The sequence below is a fragment of the Phyllobates terribilis genome, unplaced genomic scaffold, assembly GCF_046119375.1.
Source record: "Phyllobates terribilis strain yellow unplaced genomic scaffold, ASM4611937v1 Scaffold_8__6_contigs__length_399053987, whole genome shotgun sequence".
NCBI lineage: Eukaryota > Metazoa > Chordata > Amphibia > Anura > Dendrobatidae > Phyllobates > Phyllobates terribilis.
This window is the reverse complement of record NW_027362768.1, coordinates 185076671-185097351: the sequence shown is the minus strand read 5'-3', so window position 1 is coordinate 185097351 and position 20681 is coordinate 185076671. Positions and strand designations below refer to the sequence as shown.

Sequence of the window (20681 nt, the reverse complement as noted above, 5' to 3'; positions counted from 1 at the left end):
CATCATGGGCCCCCGTGTGCCATATCCCTCCCCCTCCATCATGTGCCCCCGTGTGCCATATCCTGCCCCCTCCATCATGGGCCCCTGTGTGTCATATCCCCCCCTCCATCATGTGCCCCTGTGTGTCATATCCCGCCCCCTCTATCATGTGCCCCTGTGTGTCATATCCCACCCCCTCCATCATGGGCCCGTGTGTCATATCCCCCCCCCTCCATCATGTGCCCCTGTGTGTCATATCCCGCCCCCTCTATCATGGGCCCCTGTGTGTCATATCCCACCCCCTCCATCATGGGCCCGTGTGTCATATCCCCCCCTCCATCATGTGCCCCTGTGTCATATCCCCCCCTCCATCATGTGCCCCTGTGTGTCATATCCCCCCCTCCATCATGTGCCCCCGTGTGTCATATCCCGCCCCCTCCATCATGGGCCCCCGTGTGTCATATCCCGCCCCCTCTATCATGGGCCCCCGTGTGTCATATCCCACCCCCTCCATCATGGGCCCGTGTGTCATATCCCCCCCCTCCATCATGTGCCCCTGTGTGTCATATCCCCCCCCCTCCATCACGTGCCCCTGTGTGTCATATCCCCCCCCCTCCATCATGTGCCCCTGTGTGTCATATCCCACCCCCTCCATCATGGGCCCGTGTGTCATATCCCCCCCTCCATCATGGGCCCCTGTGTCATATCCCCCCCTCCATCATGTGCCCCCGTGTGTCATATCCCCCTCCTCCATCATGGGCCTGTGTGTCATATCCCCCCCTCCATCATGTGCCCCTGTGTCATATCCCCCCCTCCATCATGGGCCCCTGTGTGTCATATCCCCCCCTCCATCATGTGCCCCCGTGTGTCATATCCCCCCCTCCATCATGTGCCTCTGTGTGTCATATCCCCCCCTCCATCATGGGCCCCTGTGTGTCATATCCCGCCCCCTCCATCATGTGCCCCTGTGTGTCATATCCCGCCCCCTCTATCATGGGCCCCTGTGTGTCATATCCCACCCCCTCCATCATGTGCCCCAGTGTGTCATATCCCCCCCCTCCATCATGTGCCCCTGTGTGTCATATCCCGCCCCCTCCATCATGTGCCCCTGTGTCATATCCCGCCCCCTCCATCATGTGCCCCTGTGTGTCATATCTCGCCCCCTCCATCATGTGCCCCTGTGTGTCATATCCCCCCCTCCATCATGTGCCCGTGTCATATCCCGCCCCCTCCATCATGTGCCCGTGTGTCATATCCCCCCCTCCATCATGTGCCCTGTGTGTCATATCCCGCCACCTCCATCATGTGCCTGTGTCATATCCCGCCCCCTCCATCATGTGCCCGTGTGTCATATCCCCCCCTCCATCATGGGCCCCCGTGTGTCATATCCCGCCCCCTCCATCATGTGCCCGTGTGTCATATCCCCCCCTCCATCATGTGCCCCTGTGTGTCATATCCCGCCCCCTCCATCATGGGCCCCTGTGTATCACACCCCCCCCTCCATCATGTGCCCCTGTGTGTCATATCCCCCCCTCCATCATGTGCCTATGTGTCATATCCCCCCTCCATCATGTGCCCCTGTGTCATATCCCCCCCTCCATCATGTGCCCCTGTGTCATATCCCCCCCTCCATCATGTGCCCCTGTGTGTCATATCCCCCCCTCCATCATGGGCCCCTGTGTGTCATATCCCCCCCTCCATCATGGGCCCCTGTGTGTCATATCCCGCCCCCTCCATCATGGGCCTCAGTGTGTCATATCCCGCCCCCTCCATCAAAAAACGTCTTACCTTCCTGCGCTCTCTTGGCAGCGTCCTCTGCAGATTCATAAAGGCGTGAACGCGTGGTCGGCAACAGGGCCGCCGATCCATCGAAGGCTGCGCTCTGTGAGCAGCCCGCCGGCCGGAGGCATCTCCACATCGCTATGCGCTGCGCACTGACGTCAGAACACGGCGCACAGCAGTGACGTTCAATGTCCGCCAGCCTATCAGAGGCTGACCGCATACGTACGGCTTTGATTAACCCGGCGGCCTTTGAACGTCACGGCTATGCGCTGTCTGAATTGAATACAGCACCGATCAGAAGAATGGAGACGTCTGACCGCAGCTCCATTCATTCTCTTTGGGGCTTCCAGGAACAACCACTGAGGGAATGAATGGATCAGTGGTCAAGTCGCACATGAGCTCCAGTCTAATGGGGAGAAAAGCTCCACACTCTACCAATCGGTGCGGGTCCCAACAATCAGACCCCCACCAATCAAAAACTTATCCTTAGGTCAAGTTCACACGTTCAGTATTTTACGTCACTTATTTGGAAGCCAAAACCAGGAGGGGAACAATCAGAGGAAAACTATAATAGAAACACGTCACCACTTCTGCATTTATCACCCACTCCTGAGTTTGGCTTCCAAATACTGATGTAAAGTACTGACCAAATACTGATTGTGTGAACATGGCCTTAGAATAGGCGATTACTTGTTATCACTGGAGAACCTCTCTAAGTGCATATTTGCTACTGTGTAATAGACACAGGACAGGGAGGGGTTAAACGTCAAAGCAATTAATCTCTATTGGAAATAAAGAATCTTCCTCTTATTGATATCAGAGCGAACAAATGACCGCCATACACAACACAATCCACTATACTAAGACCAATACCACCACATACAAGGGACACATACCGCCACACCATGACCAGATCATATATTACCACCACATAGTAACCGAATAATACCAGAAACAAGGAACAAATACCGCCACACTGTGACCAGACCACATATTACCACCACATAGTGACTGAATAATACCACATACAGGGAACAAATACCACCACACCATGATCAGACTACATATTACCACCACATAGTGACAAAGTAATACCACATACAAGGAACAAATACCATCAAACCATGACCAGACCACATATTACCACCACACAGTGACCGAATAATACCACATACAAGGAATAAATACCGCCACACCATGACCAGACTACATATTACCACCACATAGTGACCAAATAATACCACATACAAGGAATAAATACTGCCACACCATGACCTGACCACATATTACCACCACACAGTGACCAAATAATACCACATACAAGGAACAAATACCGCCATACCATGACCAGACCACATGTTACCATTACATAATCAATGAATAATACTACAATAAGGATCATGAATAAAAAGCACAATACTAATAACACAAATATTACCACTGGTGATATTATTCACAGGAGCTCTGTATATAGTGTCAGTGTACAGGTGATACAGGGATCACCAATGACATTATACACAGAAGCTCTGTATACAGTGTATAGTGTACATTTACAAGTAATACACTGACTCACCATTCCACACTTATTCCCTGATTTCTACACTACACCAGCTGAAGAAAAAAAGCGACATAGTGCCGCCCTGCACAGTAACAGGACCACCCTTTTGTTACTCCCCCAAGGAGAACAGTATCCTCAAAAATAAATTATATTACAGCAGTAATGTCCCCTAGAGTAATTATGTCCCCATTTGCCACCATAAACTAATAATACCTCATCCTTCCCCCCATACAGTAATTGTCACCCATCCTGGCCCCCTTTATTTAATAATATCCCCCATCCAAGGCTCCCATGTATCCGCCCCCCTCCATCCTGGGCTTGTATGTATCACCTCCCATCATGGGCCCCCATGTATAATCCTTAGGGTTATATCCCCCCCCCTCCATCATGGGCCCCTATGTCACATCCCCCCCCTCCATCATGTGCCTCTGTGTGTCATATCCCCCCCTCCATCATGGGCCCCCGTGTGTCACATCCCGCCCCCTCCATCATGTGCCCCCGTCTTTCATATCCCGCCAGCTCCATCATGGGCCCCCGTGTGTCATATCCCGCCCCCTCCATCATGTGCCCCCGTGTGTCATATCCCGCCCCCTCCATCATGGTCCCCCGTGTACCATATCCCTCCCCCTCCATCATGTGCCCCCGTGTGCCATATCCTGCCCCCTCCATCATGGGCCCCTGTGTGTCACATCCCCCCCTCCATCATGTGCCTCTGTGTGTCATATCCCCCCCTCCATCATGTGCCTGTGTGTCATATCTCGCCCCCCTCCATCATGGGCCCCTGTGTCATATCCCCCCTCCACCATATGCCCCTGTGTCATATCCCCCCCCTCCATCATGTGCCCCTGTGTGTCATATCCCCCCCCCCTCCATCATGGGCCCCTGTGTGTCACATCCCCCCCCTCCATCATGGGCCTCTGTGTGTCATATCCCCCCCTCCATCATGGGCCCCTGTGTGTCACATCCCCCCCTCCATCATGGGCCCCCGTGTGTCATATCCCGCCCCCTCCATCATGGGCCCCCGTGTGCCATATCCCTCCCCCTCCATCATGTGCCCCCGTGTGCCATATCCTGCCCCCTCCATCATGGGCCCCTGTGTGTCATATCCCCCCCTCCATCATGTGCCCCTGTGTGTCATATCCCGCCCCCTCTATCATGTGCCCCTGTGTGTCATATCCCACCCCCTCCATCATGGGCCCGTGTGTCATATCCCCCCCCCTCCATCATGTGCCCCTGTGTGTCATATCCCGCCCCCTCTATCATGGGCCCCTGTGTGTCATATCCCACCCCCTCCATCATGGGCCCGTGTGTCATATCCCCCCCTCCATCATGTGCCCCTGTGTCATATCCCCCCCTCCATCATGTGCCCCTGTGTGTCATATCCCCCCCTCCATCATGTGCCCCCGTGTGTCATATCCCGCCCCCTCCATCATGGGCCCCCGTGTGTCATATCCCGCCCCCTCTATCATGGGCCCCCGTGTGTCATATCCCACCCCCTCCATCATGGGCCCGTGTGTCATATCCCCCCCCTCCATCATGTGCCCCTGTGTGTCATATCCCCCCCCCTCCATCACGTGCCCCTGTGTGTCATATCCCCCCCCCTCCATCATGTGCCCCTGTGTGTCATATCCCACCCCCTCCATCATGGGCCCGTGTGTCATATCCCCCCTCCATCATGGGCCCCTGTGTCATATCCCCCCCTCCATCATGTGCCCCCGTGTGTCATATCCCCCTCCTCCATCATGGGCCTGTGTGTCATATCCCCCCCTCCATCATGTGCCCCTGTGTCATATCCCCCCCTCCATCATGGGCCCCTGTGTGTCATATCCCCCCCTCCATCATGTGCCCCCGTGTGTCATATCCCCCCCTCCATCATGTGCCTCTGTGTGTCATATCCCCCCCTCCATCATGGGCCCCTGTGTGTCATATCCCGCCCCCTCCATCATGTGCCCCTGTGTGTCATATCCCGCCCCCTCTATCATGGGCCCCTGTGTGTCATATCCCACCCCCTCCATCATGTGCCCCAGTGTGTCATATCCCCCCCCTCCATCATGTGCCCCTGTGTGTCATATCCCGCCCCCTCCATCATGTGCCCCTGTGTGTCATATCCCGCCCCCTCCATCATGTGCCCCTGTGTGTCATATCTCGCCCCCTCCATCATGTGCCCCTGTGTGTCATATCCCCCCCTCCATCATGTGCCCGTGTCATATCCCGCCCCCTCCATCATGTGCCCGTGTGTCATATCCCCCCCTCCATCATGTGCCCTGTGTGTCATATCCCGCCACCTCCATCATGTGCCTGTGTCATATCCCGCCCCCTCCATCATGTGCCCGTGTGTCATATCCCCCCCTCCATCATGGGCCCCCGTGTTTCATATCCCGCCCCCTCCATCATGTGCCCGTGTGTCATATCCCCCCCTCCATCATGTGCCCCTGTGTGTCATATCCCGCCCCCTCCATCATGGGCCCCTGTGTATCACACCCCCCCCTCCATCATGTGCCCCTGTGTGTCATATCCCCCCCTCCATCATGTGCCTGTGTGTCATATCCCCCCTCCATCATGTGCCCCTGTGTCATATCCCCCCCTCCATCATGTGCCCCTGTGTCATATCCCCCCCTCCATCATGTGCCCCTGTGTGTCATATCCCCCCCTCCATCATGGGCCCCTGTGTGTCATATCCCCCCCTCCATCATGGGCCCCTGTGTGTCATATCCCGCCCCCTCCATCATGGGCCTCAGTGTGTCATATCCCGCCCCCTCCATCAAAAAACGTCTTACCTTCCTGCGCTCTCTTGGCAGCGTCCTCTGCAGATTCATAAAGGCGTGAACGCGTGGTCGGCAACAGGGCCGCCGATCCATCGAAGGCTGCGCTCTGTGAGCAGCCCGCCGGCCGGAGGCATCTCCACATCGCTATGCGCTGCGCACTGACGTCAGAACACGGCGCACAGCAGTGACGTTCAATGTCCGCCAGCCTATCAGAGGCTGACCGCATACGTACGGCTTTGATTAACCCGGCGGCCTTTGAACGTCACGGCTATGCGCTGTCTGAATTGAATACAGCACCGATCAGAAGAATGGAGACGTCTGACCGCAGCTCCATTCATTCTCTTTGGGGCTTCCAGGAACAACCACTGAGGGAATGAATGGATCAGTGGTCAAGTCGCACATGAGCTCCAGTCTAATGGGGAGAAAAGCTCCACACTCTACCAATCGGTGCGGGTCCCAACAATCAGACCCCCACCAATCAAAAACTTATCCTTAGGTCAAGTTCACACGTTCAGTATTTTACGTCACTTATTTGGAAGCCAAAACCAGGAGGGGAACAATCAGAGGAAAACTATAATAGAAACACGTCACCACTTCTGCATTTATCACCCACTCCTGAGTTTGGCTTCCAAATACTGATGTAAAGTACTGACCAAATACTGATTGTGTGAACATGGCCTTAGAATAGGCGATTACTTGTTATCACTGGAGAACCTCTCTAAGTGCATATTTGCTACTGTGTAATAGACACAGGACAGGGAGGGGTTAAACGTCAAAGCAATTAATCTCTATTGGAAATAAAGAATCTTCCTCTTATTGATATCAGAGCGAACAAATGACCGCCATACACAACACAATCCACTATACTAAGACCAATACCACCACATACAAGGGACACATACCGCCACACCATGACCAGATCATATATTACCACCACATAGTAACCGAATAATACCAGAAACAAGGGACAAATACCGCCACACTGTGACCAGACCACATATTACCACCACATAGTGACTGAATAATACCACATACAGGGAACAAATACCACCACACCATGATCAGACTACATATTACCACCACATAGTGACAAAGTAATACCACATACAAGGAACAAATACCATCAAACCATGACCAGACCACATATTACCACCACACAGTGACCGAATAATACCACATACAAGGAATAAATACCGCCACACCATGACCAGACTACATATTACCACCACATAGTGACCAAATAATACCACATACAAGGAATAAATACTGCCACACCATGACCTGACCACATATTACCACCACACAGTGACCAAATAATACCACATACAAGGAACAAATACCGCCATACCATGACCAGACCACATGTTACCATTACATAATTAATGAATAATACTACAATAAGGATCATGAATAAAAAGCACAATACTAATAACACAAATATTACCACTGGTGATATTATTCACAGGAGCTCTGTATATAGTGTCAGTGTACAGGTGATACAGGGATCACCAATGACATTATACACAGAAGCTCTGTATACAGTGTATAGTGTACATTTACAAGTAATACACTGACTCACCATTCCACACTTATTCCCTGATTTCTACACTACACCAGCTGAAGAAAAAAAGCGACATAGTGCCGCCCTGCACAGTAACAGGACCACCCTTTTGTTACTCCCCCAAGGAGAACAGTATCCTCAAAAATAAATTATATTACAGCAGTAATGTCCCCTAGAGTAATTATGTCCCCATTTGCCACCATAAACTAATAATACCTCATCCTTCCCCCCATACAGTAATTGTCACCCATCCTGGCCCCCTTTATTTAATAATATCCCCCATCCAAGGCTCCCATGTATCCGCCCCCCTCCATCCTGGGCTTGTATGTATCACCTCCCATCATGGGCCCCCATGTATAATCCTTAGGGTTATATCCCCCCCCCTCCATCATGGGCCCCTATGTCACATCCCCCCCCTCCATCATGTGCCTCTGTGTGTCATATCCCCCCCTCCATCATGGGCCCCCGTGTCACATCCCGCCCCCTCCATCATGTGCCCCCGTCTTTCATATCCCGCCAGCTCCATCATGGGCCCCCGTGTGTCATATCCCGCCCCCTCCATCATGTGCCCCCGTGTGTCATATCCCGCCCCCTCCATCATGGGCCCCCGTGTGCCATATCCCTCCCCCTCCATCATGTGCCCCCGTGTGCCATATCCTGCCCCCTCCATCATGGGCCCCTGTGTGTCACATCCCCCCTTCCATCATGTGCCTCTGTGTGTCATATCCCCCCCTCCATCATGTGCCTGTGTGTCATATCTCGCCCCCCTCCATCATGGGCCCCTGTGTCATATCCCCCCTCCACCATATGCCCCTGTGTCATATCCCCCCCCTCCATCATGTGCCCCTGTGTGTCATATCCCCCCCCCTCCATCATGGGCCCCTGTGTGTCACACCCCCCCCCTCCATCATGGGCCTCTGTGTGTCATATCCCCCCCTCCATCATGGGCCCCTGTGTGTCACATCCCCCCCTCCATCATGGGCCCCCGTGTGTCATATCCCGCCCCCTCCATCATGGGCCCCCGTGTGCCATATCCCTCCCCCTCCATCATGTGCCCCCGTGTGCCATATCCTGCCCCCTCCATCATGGGCCCCTGTGTGTCATATCCCCCCCTCCATCATGTGCCCCTGTGTGTCATATCCCGCCCCCTCTATCATGTGCCCCTGTGTGTCATATCCCACCCCCTCCATCATGGGCCCGTGTGTCATATCCCCCCCCCTCCATCATGTGCCCCTGTGTGTCATATCCCACCCCCTCTATCATGGGCCCCTGTGTGTCATATCCCACCCCCTCCATCATGGGCCCGTGTGTCATATCCCCCCCTCCATCATGTGCCCCTGTGTCATATCCCCCCCTCCATCATGTGCCCCTGTGTGTCATATCCCCCCCTCCATCATGTGCCCCCGTGTGTCATATCCCGCCCCCTCCATCATGGGCCCCCGTGTGTCATATCCCGCCCCCTCTATCATGGGCCCGTGTGTCATATCCCCCCCCCTCCATCATGTGCCCCTGTGTGTCATATCCCCCCCCCTCCATCATGTGCCCCTGTGTGTCATATCCCCCCCCCTCCATCATGTGCCCCTGTGTGTCATATCCCACCCCCTCCATCATGGGCCCGTGTGTCATATCCCCCCCTCCATCATGGGCCCCTGTGTCATATCCCCCCCTCCATCATGTGCCCCCGTGTGTCATATCCCCCTCCTCCATCATGGGTCTGTGTGTCATATCCCCCCCTCCATCATGTGCCCCTGTGTCATATCCCCCCCTCCATCATGGGCCCCTGTGTGTCATATCCCCCCCTCCATCATGTGCCCCCGTGTGTCATATCCCCCCCTCCATCATGTGCCTCCGTGTGTCATATCCCCCCCTCCATCATGTGCCCCCGTGTGTCATATCCCCCCCCTCCATCATGTGCCATATCCCCCCCCTCCATCATGTGCCCCTGTGTGTCATATCCCCCCCTCCATCATGTGCCCCTGTGTCATATCCCCCCCTCCATCATGTGCCCCTGTGTGCCATATCCCCCCCTCCATCATGTGCCCCTGTGTGTCATATCCCCCCCTCCATCATGTGCCCCTGTGTGTCATATCCCCCCTTCCATCATGTGCCCCTGTGTCATATCCCCCCCTCCATCATGTGCCCCTGTGTGTCATATCCCCCCCTCCATCATGTGCCCCTGTGTGTCATATCCCCCCCTCCATCATGTGCCCCTGTGTGTCATATCCCCCCCTCCATCATGGGCCCCTGTGTGTCATATCCCCCCCTCCATCATGGGCCCCTGTGTGTCATATCCCGCCCCCTCCATCATGGGCCTCAGTGTGTCATATCCCCCCCCTCCATCATGGGCCCCTGTGTGTCATATCCCGCCCCCTCCATCATGGGCCCCTGTGTGTCATATCCCGCCCCCTCCATCATGGGCCCCTGTGTGTCATATCCCGCCCCCTCCATCATGGGCCCCTGTGTGTCATATCCCGCCCCCTCTATCATGGGCCTCTATCTGTCATCCACCCTTCCCCCATTCATATAGGAAAAAAAAAAAAAAAAACGTCTTACCTTCCTGCGCTCTCTCGGCAGCGTCCTCTGCAGATTCATAAAGGCGTGAACGCGTGGTCGGCAACAGGGCCGCCGATCCATCGAAGGCTGCGCTCTGTGAGCAGCCCGCCGGCCGGAGGCATCTCCACATCGCTATGCGCTGCGCACTGACGTCAGAACACGGCGCACAGCAGTGACGTTCAATGTCCGCCAGCCTATCAGAGGCTGACCGCATACGTACGGCTTTGATTAACCCGGCGGCCTTTGAACGTCACGGCTATGCGCTGTCTGTTCGCAGCGCATAGCAGAGAGCAGACGTTCCCGGCGGCGGCAGCCATCAAGAGGAAGGTATACTTTCTGACCATGGGCCCATCAGAGGCCGGCGCCCCTATATAAATGCACTTACCATAGGTAAGTGCATTTACATAGTATAAATCTAGTGACATGTTCTCAACCTACCCAGGTAGCCGGACAGCCTAAAGTAAGGGAGGCTGGCACACAAGATCCCCCTAAGAGACCCCTACGCGCGTTTCGCTTCAAGTATTTTGCGCAGCAATTATGAAATTGTCTAAAGTGACGTAATATTTTCAGGGTTGACACAGCAGATACAGTTCAGGTAGCCCCAATATCGCGGACATGCTCCCTAGTCCTAACTCGCAACTCTCTTGACGTCAGCCCGACATACACTTTAGGGCACCCACATGTGGCATAATATACGTGCCGTGCTGCATGTAATATATTGTTTGATGTTAAACCTTCGTGCACCGTCATAAGAAAACGTCATGGATCGAATGATATTGGCACATGCGGCGCAATGGCCACAAGGAAAACAGCCCATTAGAGGCCATCGAGAGCCAAAGAGTCCAGGAACCGGGGGAGCATAATGACTACGTGTCAAAAGATCTTTTAAATTCTTACTACTCCTCCGGGGTCATTGATGGGCTAGTCCCCAGGCATTCTGCCGAGCAGGGTTCAGTCCTAAGGATGGACCATTGTTTCATCATGGCCAACCTCATTGTCTCCCATTTGTGATTATATGTTGAAATGAATCTGACCGTCTGGTCAGACTCATTTCTCCTATTCCCCGACTGGAGTAACTGCCCACGGGAAGTATTCTTAGCCATGTTGTAACCTGCCCTAGTACTCCACCTGCTGTATCCTCACTGGGAGAATCGATCTCTGAGATCGTTAGCCTGTGTTTGAAATCGCTCCTCCATGGAGCATATCCGCTTCATCCGGAGGAATTGACTGACCGGGACGGCCCTAATGGTGGAACCATGATGGGCTGAGGAGGCATGAAGGAGAGAATTTCTGAAGACGTCAGTCTGGAGGGAGGCATCGTCATCCACCTCTAGACTGACGTCCAGAAAGTCAACACGACGGGTGTCGTATTTGTACGTAATTTTGTATGGGTTGAGCTCCCCAGCCGTACCCCGCCAAAAAAATACAACATCAATTTACCTCAGCCAGCACTGCACATGGTCCACGGCACACGCGCCCTCACCGCCAAATATACTCCTCTCCCAGTACCCAAAGAAGAGGTTAGCGTATGAGGGCGCACAAGCCGCCCCCATGGCAGTGCCGCGTTGTTGGAGGTAAAAAGTCCTTAAAAACAAAAAAAATTTATGCGTAAGCACAAACTGGAGGAGCTCGAACACTAAGGCACACAATGGGCCGTCCCGATTGGTCCCCCTCAGGAAGAAACGGACTGCCTCAAGTCCATCCCTGCGATATGTTTACTATGGCGCCGCCAGCACCTTATTATTGGCTTCCCTCACACCATGTGACATGCTGCTATGGGGATTTAAAGGTCCTATATGGGTTGTCGGTTATATCCCCCATGATGAAGCGGCAAATACTTGAAGCGAAACGCGCGTAGGGGGATCTTGTGTTCCAGCCTCCCTTACTTTAGGTTGTCCTGCTACCTGGGTAGGTTGTGAACATATCACTTGATTTATACTGTGTAAATGCCCTTACCTATGGATTTATCTTGCATACTGTGTGAGAGATAGAGGCCGAGTCATTATATATTACCATTTTAAGTGTGGGAAATTGTTATCTATGGCTCTGCCCTCCGTCTTGGCAATGTATTTTAATTGTCTACTACACGCTTGATGGGACTCCATCAGATATATTAAGTAATGACACTTGGGGCTGTACACAACTTTACAAATTTATTGTCTGTTCTGTCTTTTTTGTACCAATTAATATATATATTTTCATCTACAGGGTGGGCCATTTATATGGATACACCTAAATTAATGGGAATGGTTGGTGATATCAACTTCCTGTTTGTGGCACATTAGTATATGGGAGGGGGAAAAAAAACTTTTCCAGATGGGTGGTGACCATGGCGGCAATTTTGAAGTCGGCCATTTTGGATCCAACTTTATTTTTCTCAATGGGAAGAGGGTCATGTGACACATCAAACTTATTGAGAATTTCATAAGAAAAACAATGGTGTGCTTGGTTTTAACGTAACTTTATTCTTTCATGAGTTTTTTTACAAGTTTATGACCACTTATAAAATGTGTTCAAAGTGCTGCCCATTGCGTTGGATTGACAAACACAATGTTACATTAAAACACAGCACACCATTGTTTTTCTTATGAAATTCTCAATAGGTTTGATCTGTCACATGACCCTCTTCCCATTGAAAAAAATAAAGTTGGATCCAAAATGGCCGACTTCAAAATGGCCACCATGGTCACAACCCATCTGGAAAAGTTTTCCCCCTCCCATATACTAATTTGCCACAAACAAACAGCCAAATCACTGAGACATCAGAATACAGCTGCCTATTGAAGTCTATGGAGAGGAGGAAACAACTGACAGAGAGAGAAGCCAAAAGACAAAGTAAAAAGCAACAGCTTGGAGGACATTATATAGAAGCACTGAGCAGAGTAGCTGTGAATCCAGCTCTGAGGGCAAGATTAAAAAAAAAAAAACTTGCATAACTATGCTGCTGCTTTCTGGTAAGTTTTTTTTCATCTCTCTTCAAGAGCTGAACTCACAGCTACAGTGCTCAGTACAGCTGTATAATGTTCTTTGTGCAGCTGATGCTGTATAGTGAGTGTTTATCTCACCCAAAAGCTGAAGTCACAGGTACACTGCTCAGTACTGCTATATAATGCCCTCTATGCAACTGATGCTGTATAGTAAGTGTTCATCTCACCCAAGAGCAGAAATCACATGTACACTGCTCAGTACCTGCTGTATAATGCCCTCTGTGTAGCTGATGCTGTATAGTGTTTATCTCACCCAAGAGCTGGATTCACAGGTACACTGCTCAGTACCTGCTGTATAATGCCCTCTGTGTAGCTGATGCTGTATAGTGTTTATCTCACCCAAGAACTGGATTCACAGGTACACTGCTCAGTACTGCTGCTTCTGAACATGTGCTACAAAAGAGACAGGAGAGCAGGAATCCCTAATTTCTGCGTGCTGTATATGGGAGACATCATAACAGCTCGTCTATACTCACTAAATCAGGGACAAGTGAAAATGAATATGGAGTCTGAAAAGAGGAAAATTGGTGAAGAATGCAGGATACAAGTCATATAATGGCCAGTAGTAGCGTTATTCCTCATGCACACAGGACAGATTATTCTGAGCAGTCGCCTCCTGGTACCTTTAAGTCCATTTCAACAACACACGACTTTTCATTAATTAGTGTCTTCTCTTTGCAGCTGAGTCTGGATTTCTTCATGAAGAAGCCGTCTGAAGTTTAACATTTCATTAATGTTTTTGTAAGCCAACATCTCCTCGATGGAAACCCTCCTGACGCCTCCAAGATGCACGGCTGCATTGCCGCTCATAGCCTCCAGCATTTCCGCCGAGGCTCGAGAAGACTCCTTCAGCGTCACAAAACACGGGAAAATCCGGGCGTTCCATAAACTCAAAGACTTCTGATCACCGGAGAAAAGCTCTTCAGAAACCGGGATGCCCCAGAGCTGGAGACGCAGAACGAGGCTTGATCCGAATATCTGAAGCGCGTTCAGATCCAACAGGGAAGCCACGTTCTTCTTCAAGTCATCCTCAATCCCAAACAGGATGGTTGCAAACATCACTTGGCCATCAATCATGAGACTGAACGAACTCACAAAAGACTTATCCGGGACAACACATCTGAGGCTTATGCATGAGCCGCTGATAAGGCATGATGCCCCCACGGACACGTCGGGGCCCAGCCTGGAATATTCGATGACTGCACCAGGTGAGACTCTGCACTCGGCATCTAATCGGCTGTGGATGACGCACGCCTTCTCACTAACATCCTGATCCGGAACGATGCTAAAAACCCTCGACTGCAAACCAAGCTCTGCCCGGAGGGTGGCATCGGTGGTGAAGTGGTGCACGTACTCCTGCAATGTCCCGATGTGGTAGAACTTGGACTTATTGAGGGCAATGACCGTGAATTCCGTTCCTCTAAGGAGATGGAAGATTTTTCTTCTGACTTCCGTGAGCTGGGATTCGATCTTGGACACGTTGGCCGTGTTTTCAGTATAGTCCAAGGTCGCTTCTGGTCCCAGGGCTTGCAGAAAATCCCCGTAGGCATCGATTTCACATGTAACGACTCCCAATTCTTCGAAGAACCGAAGCAATAACATCATGGTGCCGTGATCCATGTAATACAGGCTGTCTGTATAAACCATCTCAGACAAGGACCCGGGACCGGATATAGCCCCCGCCTGGCGCATTGTTTCAATGCTGGGCTTGTGGAGGTACGAGCAGCACGTCCGGTACTGTAAGTCTGTAAATTCAGAGGGGGCACTCTCCAGCACAAACACCCCGTGCGTGGTTCCTATTTCCAGGGAGGACGGGTGAGCGAGCGCGGTGATGCCCGGTCTATCGAAGGTGACGGCCAGCCCGCCGCTGCTGTACAGCTCTATGTCGTCCGCGCACGTCACCAGCACGCCCGGCTTCATACTGGAGGGGAAATCTATGTAGATGGCCAGCTTCAGGTCCAGCATCTGGTACACCGGGTCACCGCACGGTAATGCCGTGAAGATCTTGCCCAGAGCGCTCGCGTTCGGCAATCGTTGACTGTAGCCGCCTATATTAGCGGGAAGGAAAGGGAAAATATAAACTATATAATCAACTTATAGCAAATCCATCTGCAGAACAAAAGAGGTGCCGGATTATCAGACTTGCCGGACTATTCCAGAGGAGGAGGGGGCCCAGAGGAGGAGTATGACAGAGAAGAAGGATGGGGTCTTGTAGCAACTTACTCCCCTCTCCCTATTAGGAATACATGTACAATAGGCCTATATGTGTGGGGGTGCAGGGGGCACGTCTGAACCAGCCTGCAGCCAGTGACTACCTATGTTATATTGGCTGCTCTCGTATAGACGTATCCACTCTGCAGATTGTACACGTGGATGGATGTGCGGCACTTAGCAGACATTGACCCCAACAGAGACCATTAGACAAACTCTTCTTGACACGGGGAACGATGTTTGGATAATTGAGAATCGTTAGTAGAGTCGTTCCATGTAAGCGCATTGATTATGTCTAATTAGTTCCAACACGATGAGTGGAGATTATCCATCGATTATCCCAGCCGCTAATTATTCCTCGTATAATGGGAAAATTATCAGAGAAAAGTTGCGACGTACCGGCGTGGATCAGGATCACCGTATAGGAGGCGAGCGCGCCGGGGTACAGCTGCTGCAGCCGGTGCAGGGCGCACAGCGTCGAGCCCCCATTACCTATATTTACACAGAAAAAAAAAAAGTGCAAAGTTATAAAATTACAACAATACAGAAAAAAAAAAGGTAAATGCACATAAATATTGTACCCCCGGCGCGCGCCAGCCAGACCACCACCCCCGGCGCACGCCTGCCAAACCGCCACCCCCCGACGCGCGCCAGCCAGACCGCCACCCCCCGACGCGCGCCTGCCAGACCGCCACCCCCAGTAGCAGCAGACAACTGAGTTTTTTGATGCGAGATTTGCATTCGGACATAGGTGAATATTAACAATTTGGCAGAGACTTTAGTAAAGTTTTGGTCGGATTATATTGCAGCTGATCACACAGGTCCGGACACTTCGCCGACTGTGGCAGAGATGCCCGTCCCCAGACCCCCGGGGATCCACCACCAGCAGCAGCACAGTACAGGGGCCGAGCGCCATCACTATCTATCAGACAACAGAAGGATCGGATTAGTCAGTCAGATTTTACACTCAGTGATCGCATCGGGGGATGAAACCGAGAAAACTGCAGAGATTTTTAGAGGACTGAAGGAAACCAGTCATCTCAGAATCCGCAATGTGAGGGGCCGCACCGGGGGCAATAACTTGTCTTAAGGTTTGCAGGCAGAGAGAGGTTATGGTCGCACTGCACCGGTTCCGTTCCAGTCTTCTGTGCGGGGGCAGCACTGAGCAGCCACAACTGTCCCATTAATGCAAATAATAGTTTATTATGAGAAGAAAAAAACTATAGTAAAAAAATTACAGCAAATAAATAAAAACTAAAGTTATAAAAACCTCCTTTCGGAAGTTGCCGGCAGGTAGTAGGAGGAGGTGAGCAGGGCTCAGGCCCAGGAGCCACAGACCAGGGTCGTGCAGGGTCTTTGTTTGGGGGAAGGGCGGGCTGGAGGAACAGCAGTCGGCTGACAGACCACCCTTCCTTGCGCCCCTGTACCTTCAGGTCTCTGCACTCAACAGTCCGGACTCCGAGTCCTGGGACCAAAACCCGTCTATGTGGTCAGCTCCAGTCACGGCAGGACGTAATGCAGAGGATGAATACGTGGCAGTTAGAATATGGCCTCATTGCTACATTTCTGTCCAATAATCCAGAATATCTGCTAAACTGTCAGATTAGAGGCATTCTGCAGTGTGGGCGCAGGTAGAGATAAGCGGCATCGCGGCCCGTCGTCCCTGCAGGGTGCGCGGGACCTAATGAACTGTCACCAGATCTCGGAGCACATTAGGTGCCGGCGCCCGGGGGGGCACACATCGCGGCTGTTTGGGAAGTCAAGTGTTGTGGGGAGAAGATTAGAGGGGACGCCGGCGCTTCTCTCGCTAACAATAAGACTGAGGAACGGCCGGATATTTATAGGCTCAGATCAAACACTAATTGGCAGCCCGTGTGCACAGCGGCAGACACAAAGCCACAGATGGAGCGCTGCTCCGGGCTTAAGGCTACCAATTATAAAAATAGCTGAAGAGCTCACCTATTTTAGGTCCCGGCGGATCAGAGAAAACGTGATAACGAACTCCAAGAGGAAGTTCTCTCCTCGCCACTTTATCCGCTATCTGCCGGTGATAAGCCCGCTCCTGCTGTCTGTCAGCCGCGGTAATGACAACCACATCCCAGAACTTCCCGGCCGGCGCCTCTCTACCTGTACGGGGGGAGCAGAAACACAATCAGAGCGCGAGCACAATAACCTGAGATAGGAGAGGGGATTCACCCCGAGAGCGCCGCACACGGACGCCGCGGCCACACACGGACGCCACAAGTGTGCTACACACACTACTAGAGAGAAAAAACGAGACAATTCTGAGCACCAAGAAATTGTGGCCCCAGGATGTATTGTAACAACATAATAACTTCTTTCTATCACAGCTGCGATGCTCTGCGTGTCCCGACCCCTTTCTATCACAGCTGCGATGCTCTGCGTGTCCTGACACCTTTCTATCACAGCTGTGATGCTCTGCGTGTCCTGTCACCTTTCTATCACAGCTGCGATACTCTGCGTGCCTTGACACCTTTCTATCATAGCTGCGATGCTCTGCGTGTCCTGACACCTTTCTATCGCAGCTGCGATGCTCTGCGTGTCCTGACACCTTTCTATCGCAGCTGCGATGCTCTGCGTGTCCTGACACCTTTCTATCGCAGCTGCGATGCTCTGCGTGTCCTGACACCTTTCTATCGCAGCTGCGATGCTCTGCGTGTCCTGACACCTTTCTATCGCAGCTGCGATGCTCTGCGTGTCCTGACACCTTTCTATCGCAGCTGCGATGCTCTGCGTGTCCTGACACCTCTCTATCATGGCTGCAATGCTCTGCGTGTCCTGACACCTTTCTACCATAGTTGCGATGCTCTGCGTGTCCTGACACCTTTCTACCTTAGCTGCGATGCTCTGTGTGTCCTGACACTTTTCTACCATAGCTGCGATGCTCTGCGTGTCCTGACCCCTTTCTATCATAGCTGCGATGCTCTGCGTGTCCTGACCCCTTTCTATCATAGCTGCGATGCTCTGCGTGTCCTGACACCTTTCTACCTTAGCTGCGATGCTCTGCGTGTCCTGCCTCCTTTCTACCAAAGCTGCGATGCTCTGCGTGTACTGACACCTTTCTAACATAGCTGCGATGTTCTGCGTGTCCTGACACCTTTCTATCACAGCTGCGATGCTCTGCATGTCCTGACACCTTTCTACCATAGCTGCGATGCTCTGCGTGTATATAAGCTGATTAAGAACTCTGGCGTTTATAGAGAAACATTGTTTTTTATGTTTTCAGAGACTTGTAGCTGTTTCACTTTTCCGTCTTTGGCGCCGTGCGACGATCCGTTTTCTTGAGCGCTGAGCTGTAACTTTTAATTGATCACTTTTGGGACACGGGTGGCGTTTTGGGCGCCTGCAGCTCGGTCCGATGACAGGCAGGAATATGATGCAATAGCCAATTCCTGGGACGACCTGCAGGAGGCGCAACAACGAAAGGAAGCGGAAGAAAATCTGTTCATTAAATCGACAGCAATTAGAGACGGTTAACCCCTTACTGCCAGGTGAGAAGGAAACACTCCGCTCTCTATGCGGCCGGGGTCACACCCGTCATCGGCTGCGGCATTTTTCCAGTCGCTATTCTATCTTACCGGGGTCGGTGTCAGATGGTGTCCAGTCACCTGAACGATGCAGCCATATCACAGGACTGAAGAACATGGTGGGGTGGGGTGGGTGCAGACCACCACAGCAGCCACAGCTGTAACATTGGGGGTCACAGCTGCTTCATGCAAACATTTTTAGTTTTTTTTTTTGCAATTTGGAGAGCCCCTTTAAATATTTTTTTCGGTGTGTGTGTGTGTGTGTGGGGGGGTGTTACATTGAAGTTTACACACGATGCATTTTGGTGACTATTTGATAAATGTATTAAAAAAAAAAAAAAAAAAGTTTGAAATTTGTTTGTTTTTTTAAAAAACACGCCAATAAAATAAATACAATTGTGACCGTGAGACGGATCTGGGGGCTCACAGTGACGATACGAGAGATCGGGGTCGCGCCTGCACCTTACACATCCCTGTGTAGCTCCAGCCTTAGTGACCGCACACGGCCATCGCTCGGACAGGTCGCTCCTCAGCATGCCTGATCGTTTCTCCCATCTCCTGGTGCCGGCGGTGTACGGCGGCTGCGTGTGCGCTCTGCTGCTTCCGCGGAGGCTGGATCTGATAGATACACACACGGGCCATACAATACACTGAACAGACCCTATGACAACACTTCCTGGCACAGCACACGGGTGGGAAGAGTTTCGTATTTTCATTGCAAATAACAACAAAAAAAATGGCGCGGAAAAAAAATTAGACACCATCTGCACTCAGGGGCAAATAATGACTGTTTCCTTTAATGACTGTTTCCATTACCTTCCAGCAAGCAGAGATCCTGACACCTCAGGTCACGTGACACCAAAGTGTAAAAAAAAAAAAAAAACAAGAAGTGAAGCTATGACACAAAGACAGAGCGCACTACAAGCCGCAGCATGCAGACACCACAGTGCACACCTACCTCTCAGGGCGCTGTACCGCGCCAGCCTCCGGCGGGTCTCCCCCTGCAGACCGCCCGCTCCCGGCTCACACATCCTGGAGGTGCGGGGACAGGTGACTCCAGCCAGGCGACCTGCCACCTCTGACGTCAGCGGACACGTGTCCCTCCTCAGCAGCCATGATTGTTTAGGGCAGGATCGGACACGTCCCATGGAGGAAGGGCGTGTGACGTCAGTGAGGGGCGGAGCTATCATGTGAGGGGCGTGTTCTGTGTGACACCAGAGAGAATAGAATCGCCCCGGCACTCAGGTCTGATCCTTCCTTTCTGGTTTTCTCTCTAATATATGTGGACGCTAAAAAACAAAACTTTTCCTGAAGCTGCTCCAACGCGATCATAAAATAAAATGTAGCAATTTATTGCATTTTCAATTCATAAAAGGTAAAAACTATAAAAAAAGTGCACATTTTTTTTTAAATAAGTCTTAAAGCCGCTCTAGCCTGTTTTATGTAATGATACAACTAATGCCTATTGATGAGTTTTTAATGAGTTTTTTGACGCTGCCTAGTTTTGAAATAATGCAAGTAACTTATTTTACTTACTAGGTGCAGAAATGACGCGTTTCCGGAGCGGAGCGGCGCCAAAAACACAAGTGCATTTTTTTTTAGCTGTGGATTTTCCACATCTAATGCAGTGAGATATCTATACGATGAGTTTTTGACATTGTGTATTTTTGAAAAACTGCAAGTAATCTATTTTACTTAATAGGTGCCGAAAATCTGCAACATCAAAAGCTCGTGGTG

At 51.8% G+C, this 20681-nt stretch overlaps 2 protein-coding genes across 2 annotated transcripts in view; one reads left to right on the top strand and one right to left on the bottom strand.

The window, feature by feature from the left end:
- Nucleotides 1–13423: 13423 nt before the first annotated feature.
- Nucleotides 13424–20097, bottom strand: FPGT (fucose-1-phosphate guanylyltransferase). The gene is made up of 4 exons (XM_073643900.1): nt 19903–20097; nt 17356–17523; nt 15796–15888; nt 13424–15233 (listed from the first exon to the last, which is right to left on the bottom strand). The coding sequence occupies exons 1-4, from the start codon at nt 20090–20092 to the stop codon at nt 13843–13845; spliced, it is 1842 nt and encodes a 613-aa protein (XP_073500001.1). The 5' UTR covers nt 20093–20097; the 3' UTR covers nt 13424–13842.
- Nucleotides 20098–20168: 71 nt separating this feature from the next.
- LRRIQ3 (leucine rich repeats and IQ motif containing 3) overlaps nt 20169–20681 on the top strand; it is a 91064-nt gene continuing 90551 nt past the window's right edge. Inside the window, exon 1 of the mRNA XM_073643898.1 lies at nt 20169–20189. The gene's annotated coding sequence lies outside the window, so the exon portion shown is untranslated. The remainder of the gene's footprint in view (nt 20190–20681) is intronic.